The sequence below is a fragment of the Phalacrocorax carbo genome, chromosome 3, assembly GCF_963921805.1.
Source record: "Phalacrocorax carbo chromosome 3, bPhaCar2.1, whole genome shotgun sequence".
Classification (NCBI taxonomy): domain Eukaryota; kingdom Metazoa; phylum Chordata; class Aves; order Suliformes; family Phalacrocoracidae; genus Phalacrocorax; species Phalacrocorax carbo.
The window spans coordinates 9502911-9526304 of NC_087515.1; the positions used below are offsets into that span (position 1 = coordinate 9502911).

The 23394-nt window shown below is 37.5% G+C and overlaps 1 protein-coding gene across 3 annotated transcripts; it reads left to right on the forward strand.

Annotated features, from left to right (window-relative positions):
* Positions 1-42: 42 nt before the first annotated feature.
* EXO1 (exonuclease 1) lies at positions 43-18871 on the forward strand. 3 transcript variants are annotated; one of them, XM_064445780.1, is made up of 14 exons: positions 43-165; positions 720-893; positions 2734-2853; positions 3781-3904; positions 4672-4809; positions 5041-5253; positions 7036-7223; positions 8040-8136; positions 8797-9013; positions 9988-10243; positions 11488-11980; positions 12459-12560; positions 16475-16668; positions 18519-18871. In XM_064445780.1, exons 2-14 carry the CDS (start codon positions 733-735, stop codon positions 18658-18660), a joined length of 2445 nt encoding a protein of 814 aa, XP_064301850.1. In that variant the 5' UTR covers positions 43-165; positions 720-732; the 3' UTR covers positions 18661-18871. The 3 variants fall into 3 exon arrangements, with proteins under 3 accessions (XP_064301850.1, XP_064301851.1, XP_064301852.1); XM_064445782.1 differs by lacking the exon at positions 43-165 and adding an exon at positions 1018-1152 and having other exon boundaries at positions 814-893; XM_064445781.1 differs by lacking the exon at positions 43-165 and having other exon boundaries at positions 382-893.
* The last annotated feature ends 4523 nt before the right edge of the window (positions 18872-23394 follow it).

Below are 23394 nucleotides of genomic sequence, written 5' to 3' on the forward strand. Positions count from 1 at the left end.
GCGCGAGGCGTGCTGGGCCTTGTAGTCCCCCGCCGGGGCGGGGCCAGCGCCCGGAGCGCGCGCTGCTTGAAAGTCCTGAGCGGCCGCCGCGCGCCACGGCCGGGCAGAGCAGAGCGAACGGAGCCGGGTGGGACGGAGCGGGCTCCTCCTTCCCCCCCCGGCCAGGTACTGGCGCGCGGAGCTCCGCGGCCGTTGGCCATCGCGTTCCCCCCGTCCCTGGGCAGCGGCGGCCCGCGCCGAAGCGGAGGTGCCGGCGGCGCCGTGGGGGAGGCGGCCCCGAGGCGGGAGCGCCGCCTGAGAGCCTGCGGCCCCCGGCCGGGTGCGGGTCCCGGTGCCCGTGCGTGCGTGCCGCTCGGGGGGAGGCTGTGGGGGAGGGCGCGGCGGGCGTCGCTGAGTCCCCGCCAGCCGCGGACCGGCACGGGGGACAGGGGCGAACCGTGGCCGCGCCTGGCGCCCCTCGTGCCCGCGGCCGTCCCCGCTGTCCCTCGGGGACAGGGCCTGCGCGGGGCCCGCGGGCTCAAACCGCTGGCTTAAAGGTTTGTGCATCTCTTCGGAGGGCGGAAAGGAGCTTCGGCCGCGCAGGGTGCGCGGTGGCTCCGGCGGGAGCGCCTCCTGCCCCTGGTGCAGCCCAGCACCCTGCCTGCAGCCTCGCCCGACGTCCCTTGTGCAAAGCCCGGGACTCGGCCTTCCGCTCACGCTTTTCGTCTTCCCGAGTGCAGTTGAAGCGGCACCATGGGGATTCAGGGCCTACTCCAGTTCATCAAGGAGGCTGCTGAACCAACCCACGTGAAGAAATACAAAGGGCAGACGGTAGCTGTGGACACCTACTGTTGGCTGCACAAAGGCGCTTATGCTTGTGCTGAAAAGCTGGCCCGAGGAGAGCCAACAGATCTGTAAGTCTGTGTTACGTTTTGGTCTCATCCCTCTTACAAATTGAAGTTTGTTAGCTTGACGTTTCTTGAGCTAAAGGCTAAGCTAAAGCAGTTTCACTTCTTACTGTTGCTTCTGAATTCTCAGGTTCAGTTGTAATTTTTGGAAATGGAAATACTGGCTATAAGTAAATAACTTTCCAACTGTGCAAATAAGTATTGAAGTATATTGAAGAGGGGAAAAACTCTCTACAATATCTTCTGTTAAAACACCAACGGTTAGGTGAGTTAGATTTTTTTACACCATGTCTCCCTCTCAGTTATAATCTAATCTCTCTGATGAGATTCTGTAGATGCAATTTATAGGTTTCAAATTTAGTATTATTTTCAGGAACCTTATTTGTATGTAATGATGGCTTGTAAATACTGCTGTGACAAAACTGTAGTGATACTGAGGCATTCTGATAGATGGGGTGCGCTCTGAATAAGGTGTAAGTTTTTTTGCTTAGCATACTATATTTTTAGTAAGAGTAGCTTTTCTAATGTAACATATTTTTTTTTTTACTTACACAGTTACATTTCTAAGGAAGAAAATGAACAGAAACCACGGTTGTATTTCAAGTTCAGCTTTGTAGCCTAGATCAGAATTGCATAGGTTCTTGCCCATCTTGGGAAAACTGGGTTGGACTCTGTTTCAGAATAGATATAATTTTAAATGAAGTTTAATCTTTATCTTCTCAGAAATAAAGCTACACTGACTAGTCTAGATCAAACTTCACATATGAAATTTTGATTAAATGTTTGATTGGAGGTGAGGAAGAGTTGGTGGTTTGCAAATGGTTTCAGATCTTCTGTTGATACAAAGAACTGTAGAGTTCCATCCAAACTTGCTACCTGCCTTTGAAGGTAGTGGAGATCCTTCAGTGTCCTGAGAACAGGGTACATACACTTCAGTTGAGAAAGAAGTTGACTGGCAGAAGAAACATTCATAGTCACAGGAGATTTGGGAATGGTTAAATGAATACATGAATGTTTTATGACCAAATCTTGTTTCTGTGCACATATGATCGCTGGTCTTAGACTGGCACTTCTGTAGAAATAACAGGAAAGGAGGTCAGAGGGAATACATACAGCCTGGAATTCCCTACAGATATTTTACTAAGGGATGGGTTTGGAAGGCAGTGGAGTATTGGCTCCTGGTCCTTACACCATCTTCACTGTTTGGGGAACTCTCGTGTCTTCTGGAATATTTTCAGTACTGTGCTTGTATTTTAGTCTGGGAAGATATATTTGCATGTCTGTCTATAGCACACATCCACCATCTGGAGAGGAGTAGATAGTTCCACAAATAGAGGTTTAATACCCCATCATTCCTCCAACTCTATAGAAGTGCATTTCGTCTGCCTTTCACAAGGCTTTGGGTAAAGATAAAGTACAGTGCTCGTCTGCCTCCTGTTTCCCTGGCCATTATGAACTGGGTTGCTGAAACTAAAAAGATGAACCATGCTTTAACTTGTAAAGTTTTTAGCAATGTTGAATCCTAAAGTAGCAAAATCAAACTGAATTGTACTAGAGTTCTTATTTCATTTTGTGTAGGAGCAGGGAGCGGTCAGTTTGGTTCTGCATTGGGAGGTGGAGCATTTCTCTTGTGCGGGGGCAGGGAAAAAACCCAACCCAAACCCCCAGCATATTCAAGTGTTCTTACTCTTTTTATTATTCTGGGGAAATAGATGGCACATTAAGATCCTTGAAGAATGGTTAGTCCTAAACTTAGAGTTCTCCTTCCTGCAAATAGAAAACATGCAATAGACTTGTGCTTAACAGTAAAGCTGATCTTTTCTTACTTTTGTTATTGTTGATACAGTTATGTAGTTTTCTGTATGAAACTTGTCGATATGCTCCTCTCATTTGGAATTAAACCAATTTTGGTATTTGATGGATGCACCCTACCTTCTAAGAAGGAAGTGGAAAAGGCCCGACGAGAGTAAGTACTGAACTGTGTTGATTTGCAAGCAAAGCAGTGTGTTTAACACTACAATTCATTTTCAAAGTTGAAAAACCTCAAACTTCAGCTAGGTAGTAATTTCTGGTAAAGTTTCCTGCAATATAGTGTTATTTCATTTAAATTACATTTTAAAATCCTACAAACCTCTTCTTAGAGGTTTTATTCCAAAAATAGAAATGTGCTTCATAAATGAAAGCACTTTTAGAGAGGAAGGAAGTAAACCTCTGAGCATTAGTTCCTGTTACATATGAAAGGCTTTTAGTTTACCCGCCCTTGTGGTCTCTGGACAAAAATATTTCTTCCCGGTATAATTTTATTTAAAAATAACACCACCTTCCTCATCTTCCTCTACAATTAATCAGATAAACTTTTTTCAGGTTTGGATTTGGGTCCCTATATAATGGGACTTCTCAATGAAGCGCGGTGAGAATTTTTCATTAGGGGTTTTCATTTATAAATTCTCATGGGACATATGCTTCCTTCAGCGTGGAGCGAACAATTTCCGGTATTTGAAATGAAGTACGTGATGCCTTCTATCCTCTAAACCAATAATTATCTAATGTCACATATTCCCAAATTCAATTAAATCTATTTTACTGCAACCTGAGAGTGGGTGTATTTCTTTTGCGCTGCTGATTTCATTTCCTGAATTGTTGCTGTTTTCTGAAGAAAACATATAAATTTCAACATGCCAATCTCATCCTCCTTGTCAATACAATGACTTAGTTATTCTTATGTTTTAAAAACTTACCCAGCAGAACAGATTTGGGAAGTGTTCATCTGCAAAACAGTTTGTTTGGGTTTTTTTTTCTGGCTTTCCTACCTATCTCTCTTAGTCCTTTCTGCGACTTGTTCTTTTAAATGAAAAATAATCTGAGGTTGGTGATATTTTTGTTTATATTTCAGGAAGCGTCAGGCCAGTCTTCAGAAGGGGAAGCAATTGTTGCAGGAAGGGAAACTGTCAGAAGCTAGGGAATGTTTTGGGCGCAGTGTAAATGTTACCCATGTTATGGCTCATGAAGTTATTAAAGTAAGTTGTCAATACTGCTGATACTAACAGTTTAAAAAAAAAATCTACGCAGGAGGTAGCATGGCTTACTCTGCTGTTGTATGGTTACATCAGTACCTCTTCTATGTAGGCAAGAAAGATATTCCCCCTTCTTAGCTTCTAATTGTCCTGCATATGTTGGATTGTTAGGCAGTTAACAAACTGTAACTTTGCTTCAGGTTTATTATGTCCAATTGTATAAATACATGTGTCAGCTGAAATACATCTCTTACTGCTATGAACTGACCTTGTTAACACCAACAGTTTTACTTTTGCTGCACAAAAACTAAAGATGAGGGGTGTTTTCATTATTTTTTTTTTTCACATTGGCTAGTTCCTGAGAATAGACTATAGAAAAGTTTTTGGCTGCTTAAAAACCTCTCTAATGGCTTTTTGCTATCCTTCTGCTGCAGTCACAGGATCTTTATCTAAATAGTATTACATTTGTTCCAGAACATAACTTGCATGTGTTTGAAGCTGGCATCTGTGGTAGAGGCAGGGAGCACAGCATTACAGACCAACACAGGAAAAGCTGTTTTTTGTAAACTAGTCTATATAGGTCTAAGCTGCATGAAGTTTGAGTTTCAGATATGAAATATCAGGCTCTAATGGGAGGGGATGGGTGTGGGATTAAAAAGATCATGGTTTCAGTTTTTTAAGGTAGAGAGAGGTTCTTACGCTTTGAGGTGTCTTAAGATAATTACTGAAAATTGATGCAAAGTACTTGTATGCTTCTTGTTTACATACAGGCTGCACGAGCCCGGGGAGTTGATTGTATTGTTGCTCCTTATGAAGCTGATGCTCAGTTGGCTTATCTTAACAAGATTGGCATGGTTCAAGCTATAATTACAGAAGACTCTGATCTTTTAGCTTTTGGATGTAAAAAGGTAAGGAAGAAAATAACTCTTCATCTTTACTTCTCTGCTTTACCTGTTGTTGATGTCTTAAAAGCAGTTTGAAGTTGCCAAGTGTGTTTAATGTATGGATTTATTCTTCTACAGTAAATGGGGGAAACAGAAGAGATACGAATAGCACTCAGCCTTCGTTGTTTCCACCAAATGCAACAAACTAGCTAATATGGGTGAAAACTATTGTTTTCACTTCCTTTCAATTTCCAGGTGTTTCTGAAAATTGACAAGTTTGGAAATGGACTAGAGATAGATCAAGCTCGACTAGGAAACTGCAAGCAGCTTGGAAATGTATTTACAGAAGAGAAATTCCGCTACATGTGTATTCTTTCTGGTTGTGACTACCTCTCGTCAATTCATGGAATTGGGTTAGCTAAAGCATGCAAGTTACTAAAATTAGCCAACAATCCAGATATTTTAAAGGTAAGCCTGGTTTTGCTTTTTGTGTTGGCTTTTTGGGAACCCGTAACAGTATGTGTGCAATTAAATCTGAACTGAAAATATGAGGGTGTCTTGACTTTCTCCATTTTGAGGAGAACGCTAAAAGAAAAATTTTTTTATCCTGTGCTTTAGAAAGATGCTGAGCTAAACTTACTCAAGGGTTGAAGCTATTATATATTTAATGAAATACACTGAAGTAAACTTAAATAAAGAATTGTTCTAATCCTTCAAGGGCATATTCTATTTGACGAGAGACTTAATTTTTTTTTTTGAAGGCTCTGGATTCTTTCCCCCCGCCAGTACCTGCTTTTGCTTCTGTTTTTGCAGATTAGCTATTGGAACTGCTAATTTAACTCTGTTACTTTTGCATAAATACACTTTTATTGTCTGGGAGGGGCAGGGATTGGGAGTCTTATCTGATTTCCTTTTTGTATTTAATTACTTACATACAGATGCAGACATTTATATATTAAAAACATGAAAGAAAACTTTGGTATAGTGCAAACCAAAAAATAAGGTACACGCTTGTTTGTTGTTTTTTTTTTCTTATCCAATGTATGAAACAAAACAAATCTAGTATTAGGAAATACAGAGTCTAAGAGAGTAGGAATACTTTGGTGCAGATAGTAAGGGAGAAGAGAGGTTTTTAAGAGCTAATAAGAAAAACACCTTATGTGGCTCTCCTGAAGGCAGGTAAATCTAAACCAGAAAAACATTTAGATAATGCAGTCTAACTTACTGTATTGTTTTCTAAAGTTATTTGTATGCTTTAGTAGTTTTGTTTGGTGTTTTTTTTTTCTATACACAAAACTGATTTTTAGTTTTAAAATGTTTTGTAATATGTAAAGGAGGCATCAAAGCACCTGGTTTGATTGGCTTTTGTGGAAGTAAAATGGGAACTTTGAACTCTTCCCATACAAATCATAATTTCCTTTAAAGTATATCTTTTGAGCAAAATGTCAGGATTTAATAATCTGAAAAATTTTTCCCTTAATCATTTGTCATGTGATTCATCGCTGCTATTTTCCGGCAGTGTTGGAAAGTCATGAATCAGTCAAAAAATATAAAATAGTCCAGCAGTGCCTGTTCAGACTCTTACTTCTTAATGAGATGAGTAAATTTGCCTGTATTTAGGTTGCATGGCCAAAACACAGCTGATGTTTTATTTGGAGAGGAGGAGAAACTCTTGCATCTAGCAGTATGATAAACTCGATCTTCAAAAGAACATAATCTGTATTCTGTGAAACTGGATAATGTAGAGGTCAATGAATTATTAGGAACTTCTTTGAGAGGTGCAGTAACAATTCATGGGAGGAGCTACCAGATCAATATGTAGTCTTTTGTGATAAGTAGTGCAGTAGGGGGAGAAATCTGATTAGTTTTGCTTTTTTCTATCCTAAAAACATCCACATATTGCATATGTGTTCTGATAATATGAATGATAAAATCTGATATGCATTAGTTTTAAGAAATATACCTTAAGGAGATGCTCTGTAATGCTGTTCAGATTCTGAATTTATTTATTGGACAAGAAGTATTTCTGAAGAGTTGAATTGTCTTATTTATAAGATTGTGAACAACTTGAGAGTGGCAAAATAATGTAAAAAACTTCTTTTTTCCTTCCTGTGTAAGTGGAATCTGCTTCTTGTAACAGGACACACGTGCTACATTTAATTTCAATTTTTAAGTATCTTTGCTGGTAATGTGTTTAACCTTTTGTGTAACCTGTTTCTTTTAAACAGTTAAGCTTTCTTTTTTTGACAGGTTATTAAGAAAATGGGGCAGTACTTGAAGATGAACATAACAGTACCAGAAGAATACATACAGGGTTTTACACGAGCCAATAATACATTCCTTTATCAATTAGTTTTTGATCCCGTCAACAGAAAATTAGTTCCTCTGAATGCATATAGGGATGATGTTGATCCAGAAACACTAATTTATGCAGGACGGTATCCTTTGTGTTGAAACAGCAGAGTGGGGAAATCAGGGTGAGCAGGTGTGGTGTCTTATACTTTTCATTGCGTCTGTGGTGTACTTATATTTTTCATTGCATCTCTGCTGTTGACTAAAGCTTGTCTTTTCTGCAATCTTAGAAGGTCTTTTTTGCAGAGGGTAACTGAGTCACCTATCATTGGCATACCATTTTAGGTAGAAGTTAGTGATATTTTTTTTTTTTTTTCATTTTAGAAAACAACTTGTTGAATACAGGCTATATTTAAACTGTTTGAGTCACTTTATGACCGTCTTTAAGTTCTGCCTGTGTTGAGTGTGTCATAATCTCTGCCAGTTTAATTTGTGCAATCTGTGTTCAACTCATTCCCTAATCTAAGCATTTCCTGTTTCGCCAGATAGCTCTTCCTATAGAACAAGTAGCATTTTGGCACATTTGTGCAGCATAAATTTCAGCATGGGAGACTGGGAAAATGAAGAAAGAGGGCACTGGTGAAGTAGTTACTAGCTTTGTATGTTCTTCAAGCCACCTGATCTCTGGCATTTCCAGAAATTAGGAAGGAGAAAGACGGTAACCTTCCTGCTGATGACTGAACGTTTTCCTTTTGACTTCTGTGAATTGCCAAGCACTGAAGATCTATTACAATTGCACTTGCATCAGATTGAGCCATGAGTAGTCGTATTAATGCTTTTGGTTAATATTCTAACAATGCTTTTTAGCACAAAAATGGGAAACAGCTCATCTAACTCTCATGCTACGGTTTTTGAAATGTAATGTAATATTCAGATATTTTCCTTTAATATGATGGGAACAGACATTTTGGAGATGGTACTGCTTTTCAAATTGCCATTGGCAACATTGACGTTGATACAATGGAACAAATTGATAATTATAACCCAGACACTGCACAGGTAACATCTTTGTTCTGAAGTTATATATTAAGATTTTGATGTGGGTCTGAACATTCATGGGAAAATATGATTAAATGTTATCGACAACTGACTTGGCAGCAAAAGCTATTCTGCTGTTAGAGAAACTCTATGCTCCCACACACATATTTCTCAATCTTTGCACAGGTAAAAATCTTACTTTTCATGGCAGTGAACTTTAATGTTTGTTTTACTTTCAAAATTTTTTGATAAGTCCTTAATACTATCAAATTATTATGTAAGTAACTGATTTAAAGAGAAAATTCTCAAGATTTGGATTTCTTCCAGTTATATAACTCTGAGGAAAGTATTTTCCCAAATTAGGTTTTCTGAATAGAAATGAAGTTTAAACTTTTAATTTTGTCTGAGATAACCAGTGAGTCACCTGTGCCATATCGGAATGAAGTAATGGTAGCACAAAAGAAAAAGAATTTGTATAAAAAGCGTGAGAAATGTGGGAACAAAAAAGAAAACATTCATGTAGAGTATTTTGCTAGTTGTTGTAAAAAAGAAAACATTCATGTAGAGTATTTTGCTAGTTGTTGTACAAATGTCAAGATGTCCTTATATGCTAAATCAGGAAACCGTATGTAGAAGGCAAAATTATAAACCTGTGTCTTGTTTTTTAAATTTTTTTTGTAGCCTGTGACGCAGAGAAGTTGCGGCTGGAACGACAGACATGCGAATCATGTAAATAGCATTTGGAGCAGAGACTACAAGCTTGGCCCTAATGCAGATACTGTTCCGCATAAAATGCATTCCGTAGAGAAACCAACAACCAAAGGCATGGAGAAGATAATTAGTGTTAAAAGGCTAAAACTTCCAGGCAAAGATCTCTTGGCAAAAAGGCCAAGGAGTGGTATGTTTTCATTAAACAATATATAAGACTGTGGGGAAATAAGCCTTTTATCTTGGACATGATGGCATGAGAGTTTAGAGGCCTAACTCTAACTTGTATCATCTGTATTCTGTTTTCAACAACCTGCAAGAATAACAAGCCCTAATATTAGACCTATGTAATGATTGAGGATGGCAGCAAACTTTCGGCAGCACTTGATTTTAACTTTCTCTAATTTGCTATAAAACCTTGTTGTTTTCAGTTTTAAGTCGTCATGTTTAATATCATCTGCTCTAATTTTAGATATTTTTGGGTTTAACTTCCATATCTTCATTTCTTCACAAGCCATTGTAACAGCCTATTTTTTCTAGAGTTGATATTTGGACAGACAGAAAATTTAAGGAATGTCTTCTGTACTCTTCTAACAGCACGCTGCCTCTATCCCCTGTATAGGCTTCCTTTACTCCAACTTTCTCTCTTTCTCTAGTAAATCTGTGCTATCTTGTCTTCTATATCACTGAAGTTTGTGCTGAAATAAACTGTGGGCTTGTAATAGAAGGGGCACTTCTTTGTTACCATTGTGCTTTAATTGATATGTTAAGGATCATCTCTTCCTTTGCTTTCTGACTGTGCTACTGGGGCTTCTTTTTTGCCTTTGTTACTCGTGATATTTTCCTGGTTTATCAAAATCTGTAGTTAGTTTAGCAACCTGACTTTAAGTCAAATATAACTTTGCTTTCAAAGCATTAAAAAACAAATCATGTTCACTTTAGCTGTTCTGCCTTCACTCCATCTACCTTTTCATAGAAAGTTACTTTTAAGGCTAGGTACTAAAAAACAACTGTGTTAGACTTCTAAACTGTAATGTCAAGAACGTTCCTACCAGACCTTACTAATATTTTTAAGCCTGTGGGAGTAAATATGTAATGCTAAGTTCTCTCATAACTTGTTAATTCTAGAACATGCTTCTACAGTGATGTTTAAATTGTCTTTAGATTTGGAAGAAATCTCAGATGGGGATCTTCTGAACCAATATTCATTTTCCAAAGCAAAAAAATCCAAGAAGGAGAACAACCATGATGGTCAAGCACAAATTAGTGTTTTATCAATACAAAGCCTTGATTCTTCAGGGAATTCTGTGACTCAAGAAAGCTCTAACTCCCTGCCCAGAGTTAGAAATAAATTTGCTTCCTTTCTACAAAAGAAAAACAAAGAGAAGGATGCTGTAATTGTTCCAGGAACAAGAAGCAGGTATGCTTGCATCACATGTTTTAATAAGTAGCAAAACACTATTTGCTGTCTTGGGTGCTGAAATAACCTGAATCCTGAAAATGAGAAAATTCTAGTTCAGACTTCTTAATACAACTGTATTAATGCACCTGTAGTCCTGAGCTGAGATGGAGAACCCTTTGTGCTAGGCATGCTATCTATGCGTGAGAGTGAGTGAGATATGGATAAATAATGTCAATTTTTTACTGCAGAAATGAAGACTGTGAGACTACTCAATACAGTCTAGCCTCTGGGTATCAAAATTAATTAGCAATTGGCCATATTTCTTTTACAGGTAAAGGTCATGACATAAAAATAGTTGCGTTGTGCCAAATATGTAAGCATATGTTGACTTATGTTGACAGGGTTCTTTGTTTCACAAAGCCAAACCTGGCCATACTGTATGGCAAATACAAATTCTTACCCCATCCCATTCAGTTGATGCTCCTGATCTCCGCACCAGCACTTTATGAAGAGGGGCTTTGGGTTTGTTAGTTCTTTTAATTGGCTGTGTGTTATGGGTTTTTTGGTCACATTTGGCCACAGCTACTTAAATTGGTTTTACGAAGCATTATCACAAGTATGTCTCTTATTGTGTAACTTTTATCTTAAATAATTTGAATATTTTTGAGCAGTGTAATCTTACAGAATAGTCTTAATACTGATGTTCTTTTATCTTTAATGCACACCTTCCTGAGCTGAAAGTTTTGTCATGTTGCATCAAAAGTTAAGAGTTGTCAGTGATGGTAGATTCTTCTTTAAAGCAATGATCAGTTTTTTAAGAGCTCTGAATTGTACTTACCCTTAAGAGGTGCTGCTATAGCATGGAAAAGAACTAGATAGGTTCTAATTTCTTTGATAAGAGGTACTGAAGTGTTTTACTACTGTTTAGTTTTATGAAAATTAATGAATATATTCTTAGGTTTTCTAGGATTCCTAGATGTTTCGATTCTCCAGATGAAGAATCTTATTAGTATTTCAGTCAATGAATGACATGTTTACAGCTGATATTTATTTTTTTTTCCCCCCACCCCACCTTACATTTTACTATTTTCTGTTAAATGCCTCCCTGAGGGACTAAGACTTCGCCCACTGTCAAAATAATTTGTGTCTGCAATTGCACTTCAAAAATAAAATTGTTGCATAGGCAACTACTGGCTTTTGGAGATGACACGCATTTGCAGTAACTTTCTCCTCCCTTGTCTTCACCTTTTTTACTTTTCTAGGTTTTTCTGCAATGATGCGTTTACATTTGAGCATAATTGTGATAGAGCAAAGAAGGATGACTGTGATCTACCTCAAGATGCTGAGCAGGATTGCCAGAAACAGGAAGTAAAACATGGAGCAGATGATGTTTCTCAGTTTTCAGAAACTGAAAAATCAACAAGGACTACCTTTACGCCTCCTGGAGAAACGCAGAAAAATTGCTTCCGTTGGTTTAGCAGCCCCGTAAATAATTCAGGAAATCTTGGCCCATCTCATACTCTACTTTCACAGCAGTTTCACCAACAGAGAAGCAACTGTGTGGTATCCCAGGAAGATCAGATTAATGGGGTGCAAACAGAGAGTGGGGCAGTGTCTGGCAAACTGGAGGAAGAATCCTCCCCCGTAACAGAACTGGAACAGTCATCACAGTCTCAAAGGTCTTTTGAGCCATCAGAATGCAGTTTGGAGTCTTCAGAAATACCACAAGTGTCTAACAACAGTTCAGATGCAGAAGTAAGAAAACTAGACATTGTTTCAGCATTCACTCTCACTTTAAATTGTAGAAGAAATTAGGCAACAAAGTCGTCTCTTCAAAATACCCTGATCATTATGTAGCTTGTGCTAAGAAACCTTGTCAATGCTTAACATAGTTGTGTAGAATAGATTGAATCACTAGCTTAAATCAGGTCCTGTTCTCTGGCTTTAGTTTGTCTTCAGTCTTTCCACTGCTATTACTACAGCGGGTCATAAAAAACCTGGTAGGCTAGCTCTCGTTCTCTGCTTTTGTTAGTCCCTGAAGTCCTTTCAGAAAGCATCTGTGTGTCACCATAGTGTTGCTTGCTGAAAATAAGCCCAGGTTTTTGTATAGGTTCTTAGAATTGCTGAAAACATTATACCTTATAAAGCATATATGTATAGATATAAAAATATACATGGTGTTTTTAAAAAGAAAAAACTGTTTTAAAACAAAATGAATTTTCTCTTGATGAAGGAATCGGACTCTAGTTCAAAACTGGCTTGTGATCAACGTGCTCGGTCTCCAGTATTTTCTGCTGTTCAAACTGACAGAAAAACTACCATCATAAAGACCAAGGTAAGAATTAATTGACTTTGCTATGAGCTCTACTAAACTCTGAAAATCAGTTTTTGCTTTGTTAGTTAATTCTAGAACTCCTAATGAAAGAGTCTTAAGCAATGCACATGTTGGCAAGAGAAAATCATATTCTTGTTCATCTCTATCAGAGATAAGATGAACTATAACCAGGCCACCTATGATTGATACCACAGTTGCAACTTCTCTGGGGATTTGAAACACTGGTATAAAATAAAAATCCAAGCTAAGGAAAAAAAAAAACCCACTTCATTTTCCTTAGGCATGTTAAATACACAGGTTTTACGATGCAAACTGCAGTCACGTTCATCATCCAGATACAGTCACAGGATACCACCTCATTTCATTGTTTGTCTTGATAAATCTGCTGTTTAGCAGTCTCCTTCCTCTTTGACTAGAAAAAGCATGTTTAAATTTAAAAACATGGAAAGGTTTTAGTCAACCTTTCTTGTTTGTTTTAGTTGAAAGCCTTGTTAGACACTAACAAATCAGTATGGAAGGACAGTCAGTTTTCCTTCAGAGCCGGCAGTTCAGTTATTTTTGCTATTGGTTGGGCACCTGTAACTTGACTTCTATGTAGTTTCTTAGATGTCTAAGAATAAATTTATGTTCCTTGTCATTGTGGCATTTCAAAGAGCTTTACCCGTTTGGCCAGTTTACAAAAAGTCTAACACCGTCACAGCTAAAAGTGCTCTAACTCCTTAGGCATTGTCATTAGAATCTGCTAAAAGATTCATGACTCAAAGGAAGGCACTTTCATCCTTTCATGTACACCCCTACCCTGTCGTAGACAGACTAAAAATCATAAGCTTCTTTCTGCCAAACAAGACTATTGTGTGTATTTTATATAATAGTGACATCTTGTGGTTATTGTTAGTAACTTCTTTAATAACTGGAATGGACATTTTTATTTTAGAGCACCTGATTACAAAAATCAATGCTTTTTCATTAGATTACCACTTTGCCTGCTTCTCCTCAACAAGACTAAGCAATGAAATGAAATCGTTCTGGGGATTGGAAGCTTATTACTTTGTTGTTGAGAATGTATTTAATATGTTTTTCTTAATGTTTTGCTCACCTTAAAGGTGTATTGGGAGAATTAATATGCTAAATATTGGAAGTACTGAGGTAATATATGATGCTTATATAAACATTCTCAGGATGCTTGGAGCTTTTCAGACGATAGGAATCTGCTGAAAATCTGTGAGGACAGTAGGGTTAGTTTAAAGCAAGCAGCTAGTAAGAGGATTTCCCCCACTTATTTCCTTGGCCGTGCATTCCCTCTGCTTCCTTTATGTGCTGGTAATAATACTTAAGTGAAGTTGGACCAGAAAAATGACCTGGCTGAAAACTAACTTAACAACAACCAAAAGGCCAATCATATTGGAACTTGGGCCCATCCAGACTCTTGGGCTTGAGTGAGTCATAGCACCAGCAAGACAGCTGGAACGAGTAGCTGGAATTGAAGTGGGGGGAGGTAGAGATAACGAACACCACTTTTGGCTCAGTTTTCCCATAGGATTACTTACTGCAAATGTAAACCAAGGGAAATCTTTGCTGGTGTTAAATACAGTAAAAGATAACTGAAAGGAATAATGAGTTCCAGATTTAAGGAAGAAGCAGTCAATCATGTAAAACATAAATTATTCTAGTTTTGGTAAGCTGAGTAACAAAGCTGATGTGTAAAGAAATTTAATAACTGTAGGAGGCAATCTAGGGAAGTTGTCAACTCTTATCATGGTTCCAATCCAAACTGTGAAGCGCCTAGCTAGTCAATTCTAATATCAAAACTAACAGAAGCTTTTCTCTAAGAGGTGCCTATAACATAGTGAGCTCTCTAGGATCTTACCATTTTTTCTGTGATAGTATTCCAGCTGTGGTTTTTACTGCTAATTACTTTCCACAATTGCTATGAGCCCAGCAAAGAGGCTAATAATGACAAAAGAGAACAATTGACTGGTTTTAAGTTTCTTATGGGTGTTTGACCTGCATCTTTGCCTGCTTTGGGGTTAGTTAAGTTATAACTCTGATGTAAATCAGTACCACAAAGAAATATAGGATTATGGGTGACTTCATGTGTTGCAAAATAGCTGAAGTGACAGATAAACAGAAAAGGACTATCAAGCAGGGCATTTTAAGATTTTATTTTTGTTTTTCCTAGCACTCTTGTTAGAATTTTTAAGCCTACGTTTTAAACTTTTTTTCAAATTTTATTTGAAATGATGATCAATAGCAAACACTGGGATGAGAAAGAGCTATTTGTGTTAGTTAAGTGAAACACCTGAAGTAGGCAGAGCTGTGCCATCTTCTAAAGATGATCCAGCAAAACAAAATTATTCATTTAGGGCAAAACGTTTTATTCATAACATTATCCAGATGGGAAATACAGGCATTATTTACAACCTAGGTGATCTAAACTAATCTTATGTAGCCAGTTGTAAAATAAGCTGTAGACAGTCACCCTCTCTTCTGCAGGTACTGTATTTTGATAATTAATTTTTGGTCCTCATAATGACAGTAAAGCTAAAATAGCAAGCTAGAAGTGAGTGATCACTTAGACGCTGCTAACTGTGAGTAGTTCATATTTTACAATGAAGTAGCAGAGTGGCTCAAACAGTAAACTATTCTAGTGCTTCCAAATGGCTAATTCCCAAAACACTGGGGAAAATGATAGGCAGGTATAAGACAGAAGAAAATGATGGAAAACGTAAGGCATTTGTAGGCTTTTGCCACTTGTGAACTTATTTGACAAAGAAAGTTTTACCGTTGTCTAAAAGTACATTACATGTATGCTTATGCACATATAGTACAAATGGGAAGAGAGGGATTAAATAAATAGCAATAAGTGTAAATTTCAATTTATGAAATGTGGTAAGCTACTCACAGGAAAAAATATCCTGCAGATTGGGCTTTAGTGTGTTTCTTCTGTAGTTAGAATGAACTTCATGCACAAAAAATAATGTTTGAGAAGGCATAAATTATCAACGGTGTTGTATCAGTATTAGAAAGCATGATAGCAGCAGTCTCAGTAGCAATCAGCCAGTTAGCCTGCTATCGACCCCAGAAAAATGACAGGAATATAAGAGACTGTAGTTAGGGATGCAAACATGAAATGTGACGATCATGCTGACTGACACAATTATAGGAATTGGATCACATCAAAATGAGTTTTTTGTACTTGTAAACATGAAAAAAAATAGATTCAGTGCTTAGAAACTGATAAGTGAATTGAAAATGAGGCATACTTTTTTTTAATGATGGGGTGGTGAATAGTTGGAATAAATTATATAATGAAGGCATATATATTTCTTTTAATTGATGTGTTCAAACTTAGGACGGGTTGCATTTGAGAGAGGTATTCTGGCCAAGCTCAGCTGTTTCAAGTTTCAGGTACAGAAACCGGATAAGCAGGTCCAACTAAAGGTCTAATGATCCTTGGGGTAATCATACTGATGATATCTGTGCTCTGCTTAGATTAATGAAAAATGGAGTCATAGATATCCCAGAGAGTGATACCAGAGTAGCTTCTTTTAATTCTGAAAGCTGACATTGAAGAGTTTTTGTTGTGCTCACATGTAAATGGATAAGAAAATAAATATTCAGTAGACTTGAAAAACTACATTCAAAAGAAATGTGTATTTGCAACCTCTAAGAATACAAAGACCTATGGAAACTGGTTGTCCACGTCTTACAGCTGCATTATGTCTGATGTGTTTGAGATGCCACTTCTTGGATTATAGAAGCTGTCTAAATATGCCCTATTGTGGCAATTCAGACTGCATTATCTCAACACAATGTAAACCATCTTATTTTTTATTATAAGCTTTGCAGCATAATGTCTATTGCTTACAGGTTGTAACTTTAACCATTTGTACTGTAATTTTAAAATCTCACAGGTTCCTGGTTTACATAAATCCAGTCGTATAGGGTCGCGTATTGTAACAAAGCTCAAGCCATTGATACCAGCAAAAGTAAGTGGATTAAGCAGGAAACCATCACCTGTGCAGAAGAGAAATCACTGTGATGCTGAAAATAAGCTGGGACTGCAGGCCACCATTAGCGAACTTCGGAAAAACTTCCAATTTAAAAGGTGAGTTGCTTTAACTCTGTATATATATCTATTTCCCCCCACCCCCAAAGAAACAATGTTCAAAGCAGACTCTACACACCACCTCCACACAATTCAATAAAGATAATAGCTTAAGATGTATATATTCTACATACAATTTTTAATTTCCTAAGCTTGATATAACCATGAAATATGATTTGTGGTAAATATGCTCTTCTAATTATTTTTTCCTTTCTAACCTAAAATTCATTATTGAAGTAGTGCATTTAGTTTAACATAATCTATTTGCAAATTATACCATTGTTTGACATCAAATACTAAAAGGCATTTGTTAGTCTAAATACAAAAGCCACATACAAGTTGCCAGACTTAATTGAATACAAAGTTGTTTCTATTTAACTTAATGTGCCTCTCACATTTTGAGATGGCTGACTGTCAGAACTGTTCTGCTTTCAAGATGATGGTGCATTGATGGAATATTTCTGTCACCTGAAGTCTGTGGTTACAAGGGACATTTTTGCACATTATAAAATGCTATTTTCCCTTGTTCGGATGACTTTGCTAACTTGAAGTTTCTGCAAATATCTTCAAGGTTTGAACCTGAAGGACAATGATTACTTAAAAGAATACCTACACTTTTTTTTAACTTACACTATTTCCATGGGCTCAGGTAAAAAATCCTGGCGGCAAAGCTTTTCCTAGCTCCAAGTAGCAATCTCAACTTTGAATAAATTAGTCGTATTTAAATAATAATTTTATTATTTTCATTAGCCTGAAACCAAATGTGAGTAGGACAAAAGTATTCTCGTTGCACTGAGTAGTAAATGTGAGACTGGTAAGTATATGTTAAGTCGGATGAATATATTTTAGTAAGTTGGCCTTACGGTACGCTATTGTAAACATACAACTGATTTCTGTTTAAAATCTATTACTTTTGGTATTAATATTTTTAGAAACCTTACTTGTTGTTATCCTCTTGATGCGGGTTAAGAATGACAATTTCAAAGAGGGAGTGAAATTGTTTGTGTATGTTTTGCTTGACCTCTAATTGGGAATGTCTGACCAGGGTTGTTCACAGGGAGAAAATTCATATATTTGGATTTATCAAAATACAGGCAGATAGAACAGAATGAGCCTACATAGCACTCTCTTCCTTTCTTCTGCTGACAGTTGTAAGACTTAGCTCCCAACATCCACATTTTATATATCCAGTTTTGGTTGGTCTGTAACTTCTGGGTATATGCTGGGGATATATATTTTTGTATATATTATTTCTATGTACATAAAGTACTTGTTTATTAGCTTTTAGGGGATTCTTTTCTAAATTTATTCCACAAAAAGGTTTTTTTCACTGCCAGCACTTACTTAGCTCTGAGTATTCTGTTTATTGGTTTGGGATTTTTTCATATTTTAAAATGTTTCTAAATTAGCCTTATACCTTAAAAACTACATTGTCTGGCAAATAAATCATGTGGGACACTAACCTGTTCTGTCCTAATGTCAAGACTCATGGGATATATATGAAACTACAGTTATTCAGAAGACTTAAATGTTAAGGAAGCATGTACAACCCAGAGTAGGATGGGGTACATACAGCCTTTCAGATATAAAGCTAACAGCTATCATTCTGTCACAGGATAGCTGGAACAGATGAAATAGCTTTCAGTGAAGTTGTTCAGTTGTAGTGAAATTGAAATTAAAATATTCCATCACAAACTTTTATTTTGGGCTTATTCATAGATGAGTGGGCAGTTAGGTGAGGCGTCTTGCTTTGTTTTAACCCTTATATGTTCTTACAGGCCTGTGATTAGAAACATATAATATCATAACATTCTTGGGTCTTGTTTTGTCTTTTTTTTTTTTTTATGCAGACAGCATGAAAAACTTCCTTCTTGTAAAAAGTCAGATCCGTTGTCTCCAATCAAAGATAATATACAGCTCACTCCAGAAACAGAAGAAGAAATCTTTAATCATCTGGAACGTAGTCATGTTCAGCGAGCTATATTCCAGTGAACTGCATGCTGTGCACCATAGGATGTATTTTTAATCATTGTCAAAATTTACCTTCTGGATACTTCATCAATATAGAAAAGGTGCTTTGCAATCCAACTACATACTTTAGTCTGACTAGTGATTTGTCATCTTTTTTTTATAAAAGCATGAATCGAAAGGTACAGTTCTGTACTGGCTGGAATAAAACCCTTCAGATGCCTGTGTTCTTTTATTCAAAGTCCTATGCTGAACTCTTGTCCAAACGTTTTTCAGCTGCCCCTGGGCAGTTTATGTAGGTCACGTATGCAATCCAAGTGTCTATAACAGCTATGGCTTTCCCTTTGCACAACAGCAGCAGAACAAGTTTGTGTTTTAATAGTTGATAATTTTTTATATTCTTTCTTGCCTTTCCTCTTGAGCCTAATCTGGCTTCAGGACAGTAGTAGAATCGCTGTTCGGTGTTCATAACAGCCTTCACTTATGCTTCCAGTGATCTGATAACTACTACTTTTCCCTATAAGGTAAGATCTGCTTTCTCAACAGTTAGCTTTGATACAGTCACGTTATTAGTGAGAATAACTTGGGGACTGCAGAAAGGAATATCACAAATATTTGGTCCCCAAATTCTCACATTATTTCTTCAGAGATCATTCTATTAGTGTGTTGCTCTGTTTTACCTGCTCTTTCCATGTTTGTAGTCTTACCCAACGACACACAAAATATCAGTCCTCAGAGCGAAGGGTTACAAAAGAGCATTGTCCTCACAACAAACCAAGCTTCAATCTTCAATAGCCCATCAACTAAAGGGAAAGAATCAAGGAGACTAGGGTCCTTGCTTTGGATGACTGAAGTATCATGGAATAATATGATGGGATTTCAGGTTTCTACCTTTAAAATCAGGATTTGAGACAAGGTAAAGATATGTCTAATTTTATTTTTAGGAAAGGGAAGTAGCTCTGCAGCAGATGAAGGTACAAAAAGATATTGTAACATTTGAAAAGTATCCTTTCTGTTCAATCTTCGAGCTTTTTGCAAAACTTTAAGGTTTGAAATTGACCTTTGAGAGGAAGCGTTCTTTTTATTAATTGCAATATACTTTTTTTTCTCTTTAAGAGAATTTGCATCTATGAAACTGAGGTGACTAGCTGCATTAATTGCAAAGAAGCTGCTTACAAGAACAGGTTATGTGTATGTTTGTGGGTGCAGCCCTCTTACCTTCAACACAAATGTAGAAATATGGGATATAAGGCACTGAAGCAATGGTGCTCTAGGCCAGGCTTTCTCTCATATGTGCACCACTAGACAATTACTCCTGAAAAGCAGGGTTTGCAACATTGATCTTCAGTGAGGATTATCATCTCTGGTATGATGTGACAAATAAAGGCCAGGGATAAATATAAATGTTTCTGTGTTTCCAGCCATAGAACTAATGCCTAGAATGAATTTTTATGTGTTGTTACAAATATATTAATAATGACAGAATGAATTTTTGCATTCAATGTGGGGAGTTGCAAGGTTACTTTGTACAGTCCATCCTTTCCTGTTGCCTGCTTTTTCAGTCAGACAGCCACTTGTTCCTGTTTTAGTGGATCATCAGAAGAGACAAACTACTTCTGTCCTTGAAAATACAAACACGTAATTTTAAGGGAGTACGGGGCATCTTACACACAAGCTACATGTGTGCAAGCAGTACTGCCTCTTAATTCTCTTGCCTGCAAATACTGACTTGCCTGTTCCTGTAGCTTGTTTATTGAAAACGCCATCCCTTGTTATACTCCCGTTTCTTTGAAGAGACAATCAGAGGAAATAAGGCAAATGTTACACATACATCCATATTGACACTATTTTGTCACAAATGGGTGCCCTAATTTTTTTCCTGTATGGACAGGAGAGTAAAAATATAATTGCCTTAAAAGGCATAGGGCATGTAAGAACTTGCTGGAGTGCTATTTCAGTGGTAGGTATTAGGGGAATTATTCACGCAAAAGTGCTTCTTGATTGTGTTACATTGTATGGTCTTAAAGTAGACTTCTTAAATACCTCCATAAAATTTCTGGTTTGTGCTTTGGAGAGCTTGGGTTGTGACTTCACATTATAGGGGATTCTTTCCAGAATGCAGCTAGTAGAGGCCTCTATTACGTTATGTGTAAGTATATAATACATGGAAGCATATACTAGCACGTAAGTTTTATAGTTAAGTGTGAATTCTTGGGTTGGTGTTTGTTTTATGAAGGGTACAATCACATACATGCAAATGAATCTGTGCAAGACTCTATCCCCGAGTTAAAATTTACTCTGCGTAGGGTAATACTCCATAGTAAAAATCATTCAGTATCAGAAAGGGGGAAATTGTTACAGGTTATGATGGGGGGGTGGGAGAGGGGAGATAAAGCATCCCCCAATGAAAAGAAAAAATAAGAAAGAAGGAGGGGAGGTCAGTTGTTTTAAAAAGCAGGCGTTTGAAAGTTGGAAGATATGAGGGTGGTTGGAAAACAAGAAATGAGTAGGAAGAAATGAAAGCAGATGGCAACTTGGAGGCATATGTCTTTATGTGTTTGCTTCTTATTCTAATATTCTTTTTACTTTTTTTAATCAGTTTTACCAGCAGAACTTCAAAGTATTCTTACAAAGTGGATAGCATTGCTATATCCTATTAAAAGGGTGAATCTGGCCTGGAAAAACTAAATTTACTAATGGTGGTCTAATCAAGCTTCACTTTTGAAAGTGCTGGCTCGCCATTCCTTCAGCAGAACAGTCATATGAACTGCAAATATTCAGTATCACAGAGAATTAATAGGACAGTATGTGATCATCCAAATCAAGAAATGGTTTTGAAACTGTAGGTAAGTGACTTGTGCAAAGTCAACCAAGTCTTTTTGCTTAAATCTTTTTATTCTAATTACAACAGTTGGTGTAAACCACATGTTCTCTCTAACATGAATCAATACAGTAGTTAATAAGATTTATAGGACTGAGGAATATTTAAAGACCATAGGGCTTTGCAAACAGATTGTGAAAACAGTTGTTACATTTTAGAAATAGTATTTAAATAGAATTTGCAATATTGTGGCATTTTTTATATATTATTGACATTACCTTATGGTGTACTGGAAGCTCACGGTATTCAGATTTTATGTTGGTGACAAAAAATTCTGAGGTGGTGAAGCTAAGATACAATTCTTTGCTGTTACTACTTGCATCAAAGGATAACTACCAGCTGATGTTTCAATGTCTTAGTCTAGGAATGATATGGTACCAAATTAAAATTATCAACATGGGAGGGAAGAAAAAGGGGGGAATTGCTTTCTGAAAGGGGGGGGGGGTCACTTCATATTGGTCGCTTTATACTGATAACAGGCCTGAATCTGGCTGCAGCAACACAGGAATTGGTTGTAACAGTCCAGAAAGTAATATTCTTGTTGCTTATATGGCTTTCTTGTGTTATTACATACCTTTGAGTTTGGCAGTGAAATGACAGGGTGTCTGAATACTTATGCCAGCTGGGTAGGTAATGCAGAAACCATGCAATGTAGTTTCAAGGGCAGAGTCAGGAAGAGCTTTAAGCTGATAGTAAGAGGACAGGAGAGGAGGTGTGGGGAGGGGAAGGCAAGACTAAAAACAGTTCCTGAATTCATTAGTCAAAAGTGCTATACAGTTATAGGGAGAGCTACTGCCAAATTACTATTTCTCGCTGGAGTATGTAGATTTAAGTAACCTTAAAGAATAACCATCATAAATACATACTTAAAGCCTCTGTTGTAAAATACTGATGATGTATCTTAGGAATGTTGGGTGGCAGAACCAAATCATATTGAGAATATTGGAAAGGGCTGTAGATACTGAGCCACTGGGTCTGATGAGGCCCTTGTCTACTTTTTTGGTGGTATTTGGTAAGTCACACCAGCTTCCAATTCCACAGGGTAGCCCATGTGGCATAGAGCCTTTTGAATACATAGAATAGAGTGGGCAGGGAATAAAAGACAGAGGCTATGTGTCTGCACTGTGCCAGAAGCAGAATGTATTCTACACACAAGAAAAAGTACTGGATAATGAAAACTCAAAGGTGACAGGGAAGAGCTGAGGAAAAATGGTATAACAGAATTTAGCATAAAAAGGAAAAACATCAGGGGGAGTTAATAACAAACCAGCTGTTCTAGGGAACACGATTGAGGGAGTATTAGAAGAGATGGAACATAGTTGCCTCCTGCCACAAGTATGCTGGAGAAATGTTCATGTATATCTCTGCATATCTCTTTAGGCATTTAAAACTTGTCTCCTTCAAGCTCAGGTAGAAAAGTAACTTTCCAGGGGTTTAAGATGATTCTTTTTAGCTGATGTAGTAATATTTGCGTTGAATGAAAGATAGACTTGGGAAAGGGTGGCCTCTCCTGATGTGTTTGCACAGTGAACCATTAAGAATAGGGGAAGATTCCTCTGGTACTAGTGCAGGAGAGGTATTAAGTGGGTATTTTCCTTAATATTACAAACCCTATGTAACAGTTCTCAATTCAGGAAAATTCTAGTAGATACCGAAGAGTTCCACGTTTAAAGCATGTATTTCAAACTGGTTACATCCTTTGTGTCCGCAGAATACGTATTCTATGCATGGAGTGAATTTTGTCAGATTCTACAAGAACATAAATTTGAGGTACAGTTAATGACTTCTGCAAGAAACCGATTGGGACACACCTACTATGCCCTGCATAACTTATGTAATACAATAACATTTACCACTCCATCTGTTTAAAATCTGAT